Source organism: Salvelinus fontinalis, chromosome 28, assembly GCF_029448725.1.
Source record: "Salvelinus fontinalis isolate EN_2023a chromosome 28, ASM2944872v1, whole genome shotgun sequence".
In the NCBI taxonomy this organism is placed as follows: Eukaryota; Metazoa; Chordata; class Actinopteri; order Salmoniformes; family Salmonidae; genus Salvelinus; species Salvelinus fontinalis.
The window spans coordinates 14,440,971-14,457,750 of NC_074692.1; the positions used below are offsets into that span (position 1 = coordinate 14,440,971).

General features: G+C 42.3%; 1 protein-coding gene across 1 annotated transcript in view; it reads left to right on the forward strand.

The window, feature by feature from the left end:
- The window catches only part of LOC129826233 (neuronal calcium sensor 1-like), a 30,267-nt gene extending 13,784 nt beyond the window's left edge, over window positions 1-16,483 (forward strand). Inside the window, exons 5-10 of the mRNA XM_055886735.1 lie at window positions 5,482-5,620; window positions 11,475-11,553; window positions 11,999-12,087; window positions 12,206-12,283; window positions 13,240-13,356; window positions 13,947-16,483. Coding sequence (XP_055742710.1) covers window positions 5,482-5,620; window positions 11,475-11,553; window positions 11,999-12,087; window positions 12,206-12,283; window positions 13,240-13,338 — 484 coding nt within the window. The 3' untranslated portion in view covers window positions 13,339-13,356; window positions 13,947-16,483. The remainder of the gene's footprint in view (window positions 1-5,481; window positions 5,621-11,474; window positions 11,554-11,998; window positions 12,088-12,205; window positions 12,284-13,239; window positions 13,357-13,946) is intronic.
- The last annotated feature ends 297 nt before the right edge of the window (window positions 16,484-16,780 follow it).

The window sequence follows — 16,780 nt, forward strand, 5'->3', positions numbered from 1 at the left end:
GTCAATATTAGGAAGCCCAGTCCAAGCTCTTCTCTGTCTTGGCAATCCAATGGTGGAACCAGCTTCCCGCTGAAGCTAGGACAGCAGAGTCCCTGCCCATCTTCCGAAATCACCTGAAACCCTACCTCTTCAAATAGTATCTTAAATAATACCCCTCCTTACCTCGATCCTTACCTCGACCCCCCCAAAATAAATCAATAAAATATCATTCCTGAAGCAACATTTGCACTTGACTGCCCCTTTTCTAGCTCTGACTTTGCTGAGAACTACTTTATTGGGGAAAAGTGTACTTACTATGCATGTGATATGTCGCTCTGGATAAGAGCGTCTGCTAAATGACTTAATGTAATGTAAATGTGATATGTGGTTGTTCCACCTAGTTGTCTTAAGATGAATGCACTAGCTGTAAGTCACTCTGGATAAGAGAGCCTGCTAAATGACTAAAATGTAAAAATGAAACAATGGAGGTGTCACAAGGGTACTTGTGTCGCATGACACTTTTATTCTGAACTTTTGCCTGACAAGCTGTGAAAATTGCAAGTAAACAGTGAATTAAAATATTTTGTTAGGTCGCTAAACCATTCTGTTTCCCGAGTGACGCTGCGGTCTAATGTACTGCATCTCAGTGCTAGAGGCGTCACTACAGACCCTGGTTCGATTCCAGTCTGTATCACATGATTGGGAGTCCCATAGGGCGGCTCACAATTGGCCCAGCGCTGTCCTGGTTAGTGTTCGGCCCGGGGTAGGCCGTCATTGTAAATAAGAATTTGTTCTTACTGACTTGCCTAGTTAAATAACAGTTACAAAAAATTGCAATCACATTGCTGGACATGTTATGATACCCACTTTTTCTCCTTCTGGTAGGTCCCGGCATCCGATCATGACCAGGGGATCAGTCTGGCACCCAACTGTGCACTTTGTCTAACAGAAAAACAGGGTCAACAATTGTCATCATCCCTCAATTATAAACATAGCTCGAGAAATAACAAACTTGTTTGGAAGCTAATTCTATGCTTTTGTTAGGAGAATGAAGTTCTCATGTCCTTTAACCAATTAAATTAAATTACTCAGTCTGCTATATCAGGATTTGTAGGATACTGATAGAAATAAAAACAGACAGAGGCCCAGTCTACAATAGTCAAATGTTTATTTACGGGAACGTTCTGCCTATCATTTCCTGTACATTGGTTTATATACCTCACATTTCGTCATAAATGTCCCTCCTCCTCTCAGAAACAATGACAATATAGTTCACAAGTCTTCTTCTCACGCGTTGTCTGACACCTGTTATACAATCTACTACAAGCCCAAGGTCTCTCCCCTCCCTGGGTGGGGACAGAATGTCCTGTAAGGAACACAGTAGTAGAGCTTGTCTGTCGATAGCTCCTCTTATCTCATACATTGTCTCACACTTGCACCCTGCTTACATACTAAAAAGGAACAAAAAGTCATTTTTTGTACACACATCAGATTTATAGATGTATGATTCTAATAAATTTCATACAATCATACAATGACAGGGTAGTTTTAGTTATAGTTCTACGTTAAATGTATACAGAATTTAGTCATTATTCATAAAAATCCCATAACAGCTTTACAGATGTTGACTGATTGGCTCCAGATTCGATTCAGGCCGGTGACACCATACAACCTACTGTGACATGTTTTGTCCAGCCCTGGGTTGGTTTGAGTTGGTTGCTGCTAGTTAGTACACTGCTGTAGTCAGACATGAGTTGTTAGCTAGTACTACCATAGGTCCATCCAATATTTATTTGTGTCCTAGTCATGGGTTGCACCTTGGAGGCTAATGTGACTGTTTCATCTAAATTACATTAATTTACAGTGGCATGGAAATACGATGACATTGCTAGTAGGCAAATAGGCAAATAATTAGTAGCAAATAACTTTGCCATATTATGTCGTCAAATTTACTTTAGAGTGATAATAATGTTGCCATTACTGTTACTAGCAAAGTTCGTCAAAAATAGCTAGCAATGCTAATGTTAGCTAGCTAAAAACAAAAACAAAATGGTGGTCCCTTCAATCTTAGTTGGCTGGCTAAAGTGATATTGCATCTAAAGTCACATCACAATCATGACAAAACGTCCTACTAATTATATGCCTTGTTTGAAATGGTATCGTGTTTCCAAGCCAAATCCGAGTTGTATTGAGGTAGACTAACGTTATCTAGCTAACAGTGATAATGATTATCAAATATACATAACCGGCAGTCTATGGCCTAGCTAGTTACTACCGGTATACTCACCACTGGGCTCCTTTCGCAGAGCATGCAAACCATTTGGATGTGCATCCTGCTGGAAGCATGCATTGCATAGTTAATCTGTATAGGGCTTTTCAGTCTAAAACATATGTGATCCTTTGAACGCATTGGGGCGATGAAACAACGGAGCCACATTGAATGAAGGGAAGCGAAGTGGGCAGAGGGGCGATTTGCACGTGGAGCTTGGCAAAAGAGGGCATGATTTGTTTACATAATTGTAATCCAAACCCAACCTACTTTTACTTGTTGTGACGCACTGAGGTTCCAAACTCCGTTTCAGACGAGACTGACTTTATGACCAAAATGATCCTCTTTACACTTTGTAGTCAATATTGACACTAGAATACATGTTACATGTACATTTCCTCTGCCATGCAATGCTATAACACAGTCAACTCATCTCAAAGCAAAATAATGATGGAGCTGCCTGATTATTCAGTTTTTATTTTTCTAGTAAATTAGTGGATGAAAGATAAATAGTTGCATACATCTTACCCCCAGGCTAGATCTAGCTATACAACATATGATGATTTACTGTAGCCTATAGCACTTTGTAAATGCTGCCTTTCCCTCACGTGCCAGGTCTTTAACATGATTTCATCTGCCTTGGCTTTGTGTCAAAACCTGATCCTTGTACGAGAGAGAGAGAAGTCAGTGCCTCGTGAGCCAGTCAATCAGTGTGTTGATGCTCTACCCTCTCTGATAGGGTCAGGGAGCAAGGGCTCATCCACATCTCTTTCCACACGCAGCAGAAAGACAACGCTCGGCTGGCTGCTTCAGCACGTGGCTACAGAGTCAGCCAGTCTCAGGGGCTGCCTGGGTGCACTGGGGCAGAATAACACCCTGGCTGTGCACTCCATCCAAGTCAGTCAGCCTTCCATCCATTCTTTTACATAAAACGTTGCATGACTCCTCAATGGAAGATCAGCCGCAATCACCATGGTTGAGTGTGAAAGATGAGAGGCAATTTAAACAGGGGAAATGCAAGATGGTGTGTAATTAGTGGAGAAGCCACGGACAGACATAGAATAAATAGCAAGGTTAGATAAATAGACTCTTAAAAACGACCCTAGGCACCACATTGACTAGGGTTTCACTCTTTTGGCATAGAGGAACTACATCACTGCCTAAGTCGATAAGAAAAAAAAGAATACATCTGGGGGCTCTCCCAAAAAATCTCGAGGCAGACCTGCAAGAATGCCGCGATTGAAAATCAAAGTTTGCAAGCAAAGCCTTTGCAGTGGTTTTAGTTAAGGTAGTTGATGCAAACTAGCCACTTGCGAAATGCACTTATTAAAAATAACCTCTCCATCTTGCTAGCTACTATTTAGTATTTTGTTCAAGCAGATAAAGTAGTGACGTAGGCAGTGGCGTAGTTCCTCTATGCCTAAAGAGTCCGTCATTGAAACCAGACCCTAGTCACTGTGTTGCCTACGGTCGGGTTTTCGAAACTCTTAGATAAATGCTGGTACTGTTAAATGTCTCCTTCATATTGATCAATGCTAATCTATTCAGGGGGAAATGTCATTAGCATGCTTAGTGCTCACCTGCAATCAATAACACAGGGACATAGCTGAGTATCCCTGCCAACTGGACAACAACAAGGGAAAATAGCTAAATAGCCTTGTCCACAACACTGTTTATAGCCATCCACCATGATGACAGATTACAGCGTGTTGGTAGAAAGCTGCCAGTCATGTAAAGTATATCCCCAGGTTGCCTCTCTAACTATGACATAAAGTCACTGGTCTACTGGTTTAGGCTATTTTCATGTGAGTAAGCACAATTATCCTGAAAGGCCTGGGAGCTAGGCTACATGTCCATACACAACTGCACATATGCTAGTGAGTTAGCCAGGGTCACATCAAACTAGAGAAAGATGCTTCACATTTATTTAGATTGGGATCATCCTGCCCAATTACAAGTCAATGGTTACTAAGCAACTGATTGAATCTAAAGGCCTGTTTGTTTTTGCACTAGCCTGTTTTTGCATGAGTTCCCCAATGAATATACAGTACTGAAACGATTTCCCTCTCACAGAGACAATGGGAATTTCACAAATGAGTCAGACATAATCAATTTCACTTGAAATGGGTCATATTGGGATTATGATGTGCTTTGTATTACCTGCCCCCTGAACGGCAATTAGACTTGATTACTCATTGTTCTTCAATGGGCTTTCGTTTCCTCTGCATATCTCCACATCCGGATATGCAAATAGGAGGATTATGGCCTTCTCTTCAAAATTTTCTCAGCCCATCTTTAGAGATTCTCTGTGCACGTCTGTCCTATTCTAGGTTATGCAGGAGTGTGTTTTATCTGCGAGGCAGATTAAAACTATGAGTTTCAGAGTGAGGAGCCAAAGGAAGGAGTGAGTGTAGGGAGGATCTGTCCTTGCTTTGTTCTTCATTCCTCTCAGTCTGGCCTTCATTACAGCAGATCCTCATCAGGACCGGTCTGTGTCTGTTGTCATCACACAGAGACATGGGAAGTTATGGGAACTCACAAAAGACCTGTCTACCTCTGAACATGACTGTCTAACACTGGGTCAGACGTCATGTGGATGCACATTTTAGTCCACCAAACTGATAATACCCCCATGCTTTAACCAGAGAGCGATGGAGAGAGAAATATACACTTATCTCGTTAAACTAGCCTGCCCATCTCTGATTCCTTCTTCGAATCTCCCTCTCCGTCTCCCTCTCTGTACAGACCCATTAAAGGCTTGTTATTTTACTCTGATAACACTGTTTCTTTATTGAGTTGTACAACGAGACTGTCTACCTTTGAGTGACGAGGCTTGAAATTGGTTCTATAAATAGCTGTGGTGTTATGTCATTCTGGACATATCATCTCATCTCTAGAGGCTAGAAGCTCACAGATTGATTGATAATTTATGCACATTATCAAAAGACAAGAAAGCAATTTGATTTTAATTAAACTCCCTCTGCCTATTATATTTGATTAGAGACATTATCTTATCTGCTAGCAAGATAAATAGCTTTGGGTTAAACCTTTTTATACAACATGCTGTTTTAAACTAGATCAATGCTGCTTGCCTGTGAAGAGCTGTGTCTGAAGCTCAGTGTTATTGAACAATTTCATATTATATTCAATAGGCTAATTGTATCCCTATCATGTTAACTTTCTCTTGTGTTCTCTTTGCCTTCCTCTCTCATCATCATCATCATCTCCTGCAGGTACAAAGGCTTTATAAAGGACTGTCCAAGTGGTCAGCTGGATGCTGTGGGCTTTCAAAAGATCTACAAGCAGTTTTTCCCCTTTGGTGACCCCACCAAGTTTGCTTCTTTTGTCTTCAACGTCTTTGATGAAAACAAGGTTTAAATGTTTTTATTATTTGTACCTCCATACAATTACATGTGCTTTTTCTGTGATTTTAATTACATTTTCAGTCACTGTCATGTTAGGGGAGTAAATGCTTACATACTGTATAGTAAAAAGGTTTAGGATGCTGTTTCTGGTAGATGGGTGAGATTACTCTGTGATGATCTAACAGTTTCCAGTCTCTGTGGTGCCTTGAGGGTCATAGCACTGTGTAACGGTCTCTAATCAGAAGTGGAATCTGAGCGCAGAAAGGGTCCCTTTTGTGGGATCAATCAGAGGTGAGATGGGTTGACAAAGCACATGTCAGAGATTCCTGGAAATGAGAGGGAAATGGACTTTGAACAAAGGTTTTTGTGATTCACAACAAGGCATTGCAATTCTTGTTTCATCCCCATGGTCTGTAGGCTTTGTGAGGAACCCCAAACGTTGTATGTGTGTGGCTTGTTAATGGAACATGCTAGCGCAGCCTGGCATTATGTTATCAATATTCTATATTAATCATTCATAAAGCAGCATCCTCGTTTAGTTATCAAGGTCATCTGTTGTGTTGTTAAGAGCAGCCCTCACAGGCTGGTCGATGACCCCTGGCGGCCATAGCCACACACTGGTTCGGATGTTTATTATGAGTTTAATTTGTGCTAAGCACCCTGTAGTTAGAGAGAATGCATTGGTTCTAATAGTATTTGTAATCAGTGTAATTTTTCAGTTCAATGTCTGTTTTACAACAGCTGGCTGGCCGGCTGGTCCCTTGTCTGGTGGAGATAGAATCAGTCTGAGAGTCTGTAAAATGCTGTTGTTGTGTCTCAGATCCCATATCTCTCCTTTAGCTGGCCTGGCTCAGGTCTGGGGTATATAACCTATGATGTAATTTTGCCTACAACAATATCTCATGAAAATCAGAAAAGGTCTACTGGTATCTTGAAAATAAATATTTTGTTCCCCTCTTCTCACTATCATGTAGTAGCAGGCATTGCTCTGTATTGTATGTAATCACAAGCGCATACAGTCAGGATGCTCGCTGCATTTTGGCCAATTTTTGGCAAATATCAAACAGATTGTTTCGCAATTTTCCAAAATACAATCACGGGAAAAACAAAGCAAATGGTTTCTGTTGCAAATAGTAGATTCTAATCCGTCTGTAAAGTTGAAAGAAACAGATGTAGGCTTCACAAGCAGTGACGATGAGGATCACCCCAGACGCTCAGAGGCCAGCTCCTCACAAGATTTTTTAGATCAGGAAGAGGAGTCACGCAGGTTCCTCAACAAGAGAGGGAGAGGACGCGGAAGAGGCCAACACGGAGGGGGAGGAAGAAATCAAGACTATCCAACCACACGGAGCAGGACCAGAACAAGGCTGTGATCAACATTTCTGGAGAACCTCTTTCTGATGATTGCATAAGGGTCTTGTCTAAAGGACTGTCCTTTGCCCCCACATATTCAACTAATGAATTTAATACAAAGATTGACCTATTTCGTTTCTACAGGAATCTACATCTGAAGGCCTGGTACAGGCAAAACATCTCTCCAACTACAGACACCAGTGTCTCAGGTCAGGCAGTTTCTGTTCCCTCTAACACCTTTTAAGCCCAAGTCCACTTTTTGTCCCATCGTCCAGAATGCCACACTAAATACATTTGCCAAGAAAGTGAATTTTGATGTGGAGAATCTGTTTAAGGGTAAAATTGACTCCAACCAAACACGACGTAATCTTTCTAAGACAGAGCGGGATGCAGTTGAATCATTGTCTAAAAAGAAACAGATTGTGGTTAAAAAAGCAGACAAAGGTGGCGCTACAGTAGTGTGGAGTAAAGACAAATATGTGACAGAAGTCTACCGTCAATTAGACAATGTTGAATTCTACCAATCTCTTACCTTCAACCCTACAGAGGACCTAAAAACTGAATTGAAAGGGATCCTCACAGAAGCTAAGGAGAATGGCTACATTTCAGACAATGAGTTCAAATTTCTTTTCAACTGCAGTCCGCATATGGCTTCTTTTTACCTTCTTCCAAAAGTCCACAAAAATCTTAAACCCCCAGGCAGACCAGTCATTAGTGGTAATGAAAGTCTGACAGAGCCCATCTCTAAGTACATTGATTACTTTAAGAATTTTCTGACGTCACTCCCAGCCTATCTTCAAGATACCACAGATGTGTTGAACAAAATGAAGGAATTGAACAATATAGGTACAGCTTCCTTTTTAGTCACCATGGATGTGGAGTCTCTATACACCACCATTGAGCATGAACAAGGTTTGGCAGCTATGCACCATTTCTTCAGTATCTGACCTGAAACTGAGATGCCTCTTACAGAATTCATTGTCTCACTGACTGAATGGACTCTTAATCATAACATCTTTATCTTTCAGGACCATATTTTTAAACAGGTCAAAGGATGTGCCGTGGGAGCTTGCTACAGCCCTTCCTATGCTGGTTTGTACTTGGGTAAATGGGAAAATGACTTCATTTTGGATCCTTCTATAACCATTTCTTTGACCGGATTATATGGTGGGGACGCTATATTGATGATGTTTGCCTGTTTTGGTCCGGCTCAGAAGATTAACTTATTTCCTTCCACCAATACTTTAACAGCATTAACCCTAACATCAAACTAACTATGGAGTACAGCAAGGATAACATTCATTTTTTGGACCTCGACATTAGTAAAAATGACCGGTTGTTTGCACACATCAATCTTTAGGAAGCCTACAGATGGGAATACCATTCTGAGGGCAGACAGCTTTCACCCCAAAAGGCTAAATGAGAATATTCCATATGGCCAATTCCAAAGAGTCCGCAGAATTTGCGATCAGGAAACAGACTACAGTGTCAAATCTGCTGAATTGGAGAATCGCTTCTTGAATCGGGGCTAGGTCCTGAAAGATGCCGGTATAAGGGCTGGATTACTTGACAGAGAGAACTTGTTGCGAAGGGGAGTGCCTCGTGATACATCAGAGAGAGTGTATTTTGTTACAAAATACAGCACTGAAGCAGAGAACATTAAAATAATAATTAAAAATAATTGGGTAATCATCCAAAGTGATACGCTATTACGCCAAGTCTTTCCTGAGCCACCAGTCATAAGCTTTAAGAGATGTCCTACCCTAAATGACAAATTAGTTCACAGTTATCTTCCATCTCTCAAAAAACTTGGCTTGACCACAAACCCAAGGGCTCTTTTAAATGTAACCAGTGCAACCATTGCAGTAATATTGCACAGAAGAAGTATTTTGTTGACACAGCTTCCAAAATGGAGTATTACGTCAAGCATTTCATTAACTGTAAAACCACTCATGTCATCTATAGATTGGAATGTCCACAGTGCAAGGTGTTCTACATTGAACGGACAAAGAGACGCCTTCAAGACCGCTTAGCGGAACACAATGAAGACTACCCCATGGCAAGGCACTACACGTCCCTACACCATGGCAACCCTGCCTCATTTACATTACATTTAAGTCATTTAGCAGACGCTCTTATCCAGAGCGACTTACAAATTGGTGCATTCACCTTATGATATCCAGTGGAACAACCACTTTACAATAGTACATCTAAATCTTTTAAGGGGGGGGGGGGTTAGAAGGATTACTTTATCCTATCCTAGGTATTCCTTAAAGAGGTGGGGTCTCAGGTGTCTCCGGAAGGTGGTGATTGACTCCACTGACCTGGCGTCGTGAGGGAGTTTGTTCCACCATTGGGGTGCCAGAGCAGCGAACAGTTTTGACTGGGCTGAGCGTGAACTGTACTTCCTCAGAGGTACGGAGGCGAGCAGGCCAGAGGTGGATGAACGCAGTGCCCTTGTTTGGGTGTAGGGCCTGATCAGAGCCTGAAGGTACGGAGGTGCCGTTCCCCTCACAGCTCCGTAGGCAAGCACCATGGTCTTGTAGCGGATGCGAGCTTCAACTGGAAGCCAGTGGAGAGAGCGGAGGAGCGGGGTGACGTGAGAGAACTTGGGAAGGTTGAACACCAGATGGGCTGCGGCGTTCTGGATGAGTTGTAGGGGTTTAATGGCACAGGCAGGGACCCCAGCCAACAGCGAGTTGCAGTAATCCAGACGGGAGATGACAAGTGCCTGGATTAGGACCTGCGCCGCTTCCTGTGTGAGGCAGGGTCGTACTCTGCGAATGTTGTAGAGCATGAACCTACAGGAACGGGTCACCGCCTTGATGTTAGTTGAGAACGACAGGGTGTTGTCCAGGATCACGCCAAGGTTCTTAGCACTCTGGGAGGAGGACACGATGGAGTTGTCAACAGTGATGGCGAGATCATGGAACAGGCAGTCCTTCCCCGGGAGGAAGAGCAGCTCCGTCTTGCCGAGGTTCAGCTTGAGGTGGTGATCCGTCATCCACACTGATATGTCTGCCAGACATGCAGAGATGCGATTCGCCACCTGGTTATCAGAAGGGGGAAAGGAGAAGATTAATTGTGTGTCGTCTGCATAGCAATTATAGGAGAGACCATGTGAGGATATGACAGAGCCAAGTGACTTGGTGTATAGCGAGAATAGGAGAGGGCCTAGAACAGAGCCCTGGGGGACACCAGTGGTGAGAGCACGTGGTGCGGAGACAGATTCTCGCCACGCCACCTGGTAGGAGCGACCTGTCAGGTAGGACGCAATCCAAGCGTGGGCCGCGCCGGAGATGCCCAACTCGGAGAGGGTGGAGAGGAGGATCTGATGGTTCACAGTATCAAAGGCAGCCGATGGGTCTAGAAGGATGAGAGCAGAGGAGAGAGAGTTAGCTTTAGCAGTGCGGAGCGCCTCCGTGACACAGAGAAGAGCAGTCTCAGTTGAATGACTAGTCTTGAAACCTGACTGATTTGGATCAAGAAGGTCATTCTGAGAGAGATAGCAGGAGAGCTGGCCAAGGACGGCACGTTCAAGAGTTTTGGAGAGAAAAGAAAGAAGAGATACTGGTCTGTAGTTGTTGACATCGGAGGGATCGAGTGTAGGTTTTTTCAGAAGGGGTGCAACTCTCGCTCTCTTGAAGACGGAAGGGACGTCCCTACAAGCTATGGGTATTGATCATATTCCCGCCTCTATTAGAAAAGGGGACCGTCTTAAACAGTTAAACCAAAGGGAAAGTTTTTGGATTTACAAACTACAGGCCACTAAATACCCTGGTTTAAATGAAGATATGGATTTCTCACCCTTCCTGTAGGGTCGTGATGGGTCCATTTGCTGTCATCTTGTGGACATTTTGCTCAATTGCCCTCAGCTATGTTTAGACTGTTGTTGTTCATGTTTTGCTGTGTTCTAGTGTACTATAGAATATATTGCTTTCTTATTCTTGACACAAAATCCCTGCTGCAGTGTGTGCAAACCTGGTCAAGAACTACAGTATGATCTCTGTAATTGCAAACAAAGGTTTCTGTACCAAATATTAAGTTCTGCTTTTCTGATGTATCAAATACTTATGTCATGCAATAAAATGCAAATGCATTACTTAAAAATCATACAATGTGATTTTCTGGATTTTTGTTTTAGATTCCGTCTCTCACAGTTGAAGTGTACCTATGATAAAAAATTACAGACCTCTACATGCTTTGTAAGTAGGAAAACCTGCAAAATTGGCAGTGTATCAAATACTTGTTCTCCTCACCGTATATAGTGTACCTGGCAGCATGCATCCATATTGCTAATGACCAGAGTTGACATGCTTTAGCCTCGGGAGAGCCAGGTGCAGAGCAGAAATAGCAACAGACATGGAGCACAAGTCTGCCCCACTTTTCAGCAGTAGACCAAACAAAGTGTTTTGGGGAGTTAGTTTGAAAGGAGATATTTGTCTTGTGTCTAACCCCCCCCCCCCCCCATCCCCCCCCCTCTCTCTCTCTCTCTCTCTCTCTGTTAGGATGGACACATAGAGTTTTCAGAGTTCATCCAGGCCCTGTCGGTGACTTCGCGGGGGACACTGGATGAGAAGCTCAGATGTAAGGAGAGATGACCCCTTCACATCAGGCAGTGCACCTTGACATTTCAGTGACAGGACCTGAGTCTTTGTGATCGTATTGTTATGCATGTACAGAACAAAAAGACTGACAGGCTCAGAAGACTGACAAGCTCTTACTACAAATAAGAGATTTTTAAGTATTGTTTTCCACTGTTCAATGGTGTTGCCTACGATGTGGGCACTGGGTTTGGATTACCTTTAGAAAATATTTGGAAGAAATAGTTCTGACTCTGTGGGGGTTCATTCTATCTCAAAACCCACATCCCACTCCAGTCCCCCACATACAGCCACTCATGTTTAATACCTTAGTAAAAGGTCAAGGCTACATACATGCATCCATCCCCGTCTACCTGTACACAATCCCAAAACAACTTGATTTACAATCAGTACTGGGCCTTCAGCTTCTGTTTTTTTGCTGTATTTAGGGGCTTTCAAATTGTATGATCTTGATAACGATGGCTACGTCACACGAGATGAGATGTTAAACATCGTCGATGCCATATATCTGATGGTGGTAAGTTATACAATACCAAAATGTTCCAGTGTCTAAAAGGCTAATGGTAGAATTCACATACAGTATTTTACATTGACCTGAAATATTGCAAGACAATATATTTGCCTTTGTGTTCCAGGGGAACACTGTAGAGTTACCAGAAGAAGAGAATACACCTGAGAAGAGAGTGGACCGTATTTTTTCCATGATGGACAAGGTATTCCACAAATAAAACACTGTAGTAACCCAAAACCACCACCATGGGTTAAGATAGAATTATGTAACTATTTGATGGCCTCTGGTTTGTTGGTAGCTATTTTGCTCTTAGTTGTACAACTTATAGATCACTTTGTTTCTCAAGTCAGTGGCAGTACTATTGTAATGAGCTGACTAGCAACTCCACAGAAAATACCATGTATATTGTGTTCCTACTGTGTCCCTGTGCTGTAGTGCAGTGAGGCGGGCCGTCTAGAGTTTAGACCTCTTAGCCGTAGCCATCCCAGCATCACTAACAATTCCTGCAGTCTATAAACACCACAGATACCCCCACCACCACCACAGCCCAGTGCTAATGCCCACTCAGCTCACTCAGGCCCTCCTCGTCCTTGGCTCAGTGAAAGATGAGATGGAGCCTGCTTGGGCATGTTTGTCAGTTCCATACCCAGTGCAAGGATCAGCCGATAGGACTGGCTTCAGAGCACAGCAGCAGTTGCTCAGTCATTTGTATGGGCGGAGGGAAGTGAGCTGACCATTCAAGTGCACTGAACTAGATCAGCCAAGCCATGTAGAAAAGGCCCTGGTATATTACATTAATGGGGACGGAGTGGTGCAGAGGTCTAAGGCATTGCATCGCAGTGCTAGAGGCATCACTACAGACCCGGGTTCGATCCTGGGTTGTATGACAACCGGCCGTGATCGGGCGTCCCATAGGGCGGCGCGCAATTGGCCCAGCGTCGTCCGGGTTAGGGGAGGGTTTGGCCGGGGTAGGCCGTCATTGTAAATAATAATTTTTTCTTAACTGACTTGCCTAGTTAAATAAAGGTTAAATAAAAACTAAAAACAAGTACTCATGATTTGTTTGCCCCCTGCTGGTAAGATAGAGTAAAAGCGGCCTGATCTGCGATGGAGATGCTGTTCCGTTGTGCTATATCTTCTCCTGTGTTCTTACTCCAGAATGCTGATGGCAAGTTGACCCTGCAGGAGTTTCAGGAGGGTTCCAAGGCAGACCCCTCAATTGTGCAGGCACTGTCACTGTACGATGGGCTGGTATAGGGCCTAAAGTGTTTAAAGGTGAGTGGAGCAGTGATCATGCAGCATTGAATTCAATACTCCAGTGGTGGAAATGTCATAAGGTTGTATATACTGTATCATATAATCAAAATCATGTTTTATAATAAGAGAAACAAGGAATTGTGTGGTCAATTGATCTGTTTGAGGATGACAATGTGTGTTATTGAGAATACTACAGTTTACAAAGTGCAGTATAGTGTAGAGGTCAGAGACTCGGTCTGAAAACAATGCAAAGCCGCCATTGTCAGACCACAGTTTGTCCTTATGCATTATTCAAGTGCCCTCTGCTGATTGCTGGCAATGAAACAGCCATGCAGTGCTCAGAGAGGAGAAAGGGCAGTTAGCTGGTCTATCCTCCCCTCTGTCTAATGTACTCCACAGCCCATTATTGCTGTAGCTGACAACCTGCTCAACATGGGATAGAGTGTGTTTCAGCTCAATATAGAAACATATATGGGACAGCTTGGGTTTAAAGTAGCACTGCATTTACTTGTTAGTTCGGTGTCTCTTTTGTCAATAGGATCTTGCACCGTTTGTGTCCATGTCTGATTTCATTGTCACATTGAACTCAATGGTGATTATTATTACAGATTCGCAGATGAGTCGAACATAGTGCCATCACACCTGCTATGAGAAAAAAGCATCTACAAGCATCAACATCCCTCCATGCACCATCCAGAAGGAGATGTGTGGTGAGGAGAAGGTCAAGGACTTGTGTAATACTGCTGCTGTCAATTGTACATATTCATCTGCACTCTAAGCATTGAAAACAACTCTGAGCGCTCTGATATACAAAAATGTAAAATAAAAAAGGACAAGAGGGGAATATACACTGAACTTATACATACAAGCAAGGCAGTTGTTTTTCCTTGTGGACTATACTGGAGGATACCCCTTGAGGTGTGTGTGAACTGTGAACGGCGCTCAACAGAGTCAGAGTGGTGTGACTGACACGTGGAGAGCTGTCACATGGCTACCTGAAAGACTACAGCAGGAGACATCAGCAGGCACTGATTGTTTTTGAGAGTGTTGAGGGAGATCAACTTATTTATAAATCCATGTATATAGGATAAACTATAAATAGTCTTGTTATTTTGTGTTGCTTTGCTGCGTTTGTTGGAGTGCTGTTCATTAACATGAAATTAAGCTTAATCGTTTTTTAATCAAATTAATGGAATGCTTTTTTTCTTCCTGCTTCCTGCACAAACTGCTTCCTTAGTTATCTTTCATATTTTTATTTGAGGAATAAGTGGTCAGGGAGGGGCTTTCATTTGTAAGGCTTAATTTATTATGTTTGGGTTATGTGCCTCCTATTGTGTTGGATGTATGTTCCGTTTCCCATCAGCACTACTGTCCAGGCACTGAAATGTCTCAATGCCACATCCTGAATGACATGATCAAGCAACACAGTGTAATTCCTCACAGTTGACATATCTCAATTGAGGCTCATTATTTCCTTTGACGTAGTCTTACTCCACCCTGTGTATACACAAGGCTTCAGCTATTGAGAACAAACAGACATACATTCTCGTTGTAAAGCTTTTTGCAGGATGTGTGTTTGAGCCTGTCCTTTTTGTGTCTGTCCTGTGTGTTCAACAGAAGCCATAAATCCCAGGATGTGATGATGCCTTTCCCGTTCAGTCTCGGTCATTTCAATCTTAACATTAGGCATTTGTCAGCTTCACTGATTTAGCCTTACTCAAGTGATACAGATAATTCCCCCCTGTGCTGTCATTTACATTGACCAACACAGAGCACAGAGTAAAATGCATTTTAAAGCTGCAATATGTAACTTTTTGAACGACCCGACCAAATTCACATAGAAATGTGAGTTATAGACCTGTTATTCCCATTGAAATTAAGTGTAAGAAGCTGTAGACCTGTTCTATGTGCGCTATTTTTATGCTTCCTGTTCATAAATTTTGTTTTTGCATCTTTTACTTTTGGTTTTGAACACCATCTTCAAACACCTGAAAATACAATATTTGGGGTTATTGAAAATACATTTTACAGCAGTTTAGATTATATGATGATTCTCTACACTATACTTGCTTGTTTTGTTATATAAACTGAAATTAGGCGAACTATTACAATTTTAGCAACCAGGAAATGTCGGAGCGATTTCTGCATAGTGAACCTTTAAATGGCTGCTTTTACATTCTGTGTGATTGAAATTCTGTTTTTGTAAATTCAACCTCAAAGCTCTCTAAACTCAACTCATTTTCGAAATGGTGTCTCGGTTCCCTCAAATACCCTTTGATTCAAAAGGGATACAGGAACAGAACTCAGCCAGAAAGTGGTTGAAGTAATTGTTCAATGGAGATTCAGACTTTTGTTCAACTTAAACATGAATTACCCTGTTATAATGAATTAAGGATTACATTGACTGTAACTTGTTCATTAAACAGTGCTTTAAGACAGTTCATACTGTAGATATGAGTAAAGACGGGCCTTAGTGTTGCTTTCCACTTCAAATCCATAATCTACTGCTACACCATAGGTTCGCAGTGTAAGTTTTTATGTCCTGACCTAACTTCAAGTATTCTTACAGCAGACGAGCACACTTAGAAGAGACCATTAAGAATTAGTGTGATTTTCTTGGTGTCTGATATGTGCCATCCCTGTGCAGTTGAAAAACTCATAGTGGCTGGGTAGAGGTTAGCCAGGCCCTCAGCAAGTTCCACTAGGCCATTAATCTGTTTAACATTGTCTGTCCATTCTTATCCTACTGGTCTGGATGTAGGAGATATAAGAGCCATTAGAACTGGAGTTACTACATGCCAAAGGAGGACCAAAGTGGGCCAAGCTCATAGAGTAAGTCTAAATAATGACCTGGTAGGTTTAGAAGGAGAACATTTCTTTGTCATTGTAGTAAACATCTTTAAGTCATTGTGTCCTGGCATTGGTGTTGCAGTGGCATCCCATAAAAGGTATTTTTTTTCTTCTTTGATATGCTTTTCTTGGGTAAGCAGAATTGTGGAATAGTAGACTGAAATCATGATTCCTTTAGGCACAAAAGTGTGACTCTAAAATCTCTGTCAGTTTCTTGAAGAAAGGTTAAACCTTCAACCTGTCTCTGACACCAATGGTTCTTTTTTGGGGTCATTAAAATGTTTTCATTCTTGCAGACACTTTCCTTCCTCTTGTATGGTTGCCTTCTCTCCTCGCCAAACGTCCGATATGCTGCATCAATCTCTTGGCTTGCATGGCTTGACACTTCTTTGTGCTCAAATAAAACTCAGTAAGAAATCTTAAAATAGATAAATCCCTGTGAGCGACTGCCTCACCATGTGATGTAATCGAAGTATCCGTTCTTATCAGGATCTGTAATCCGACGAGAAAGGGATGCTTGGCTTCCTCAGCCTTTCCTCTGAAGAAGCATCTGGCATTTCTGTCTCATGTCAAGCCACTGACTCCATTTATT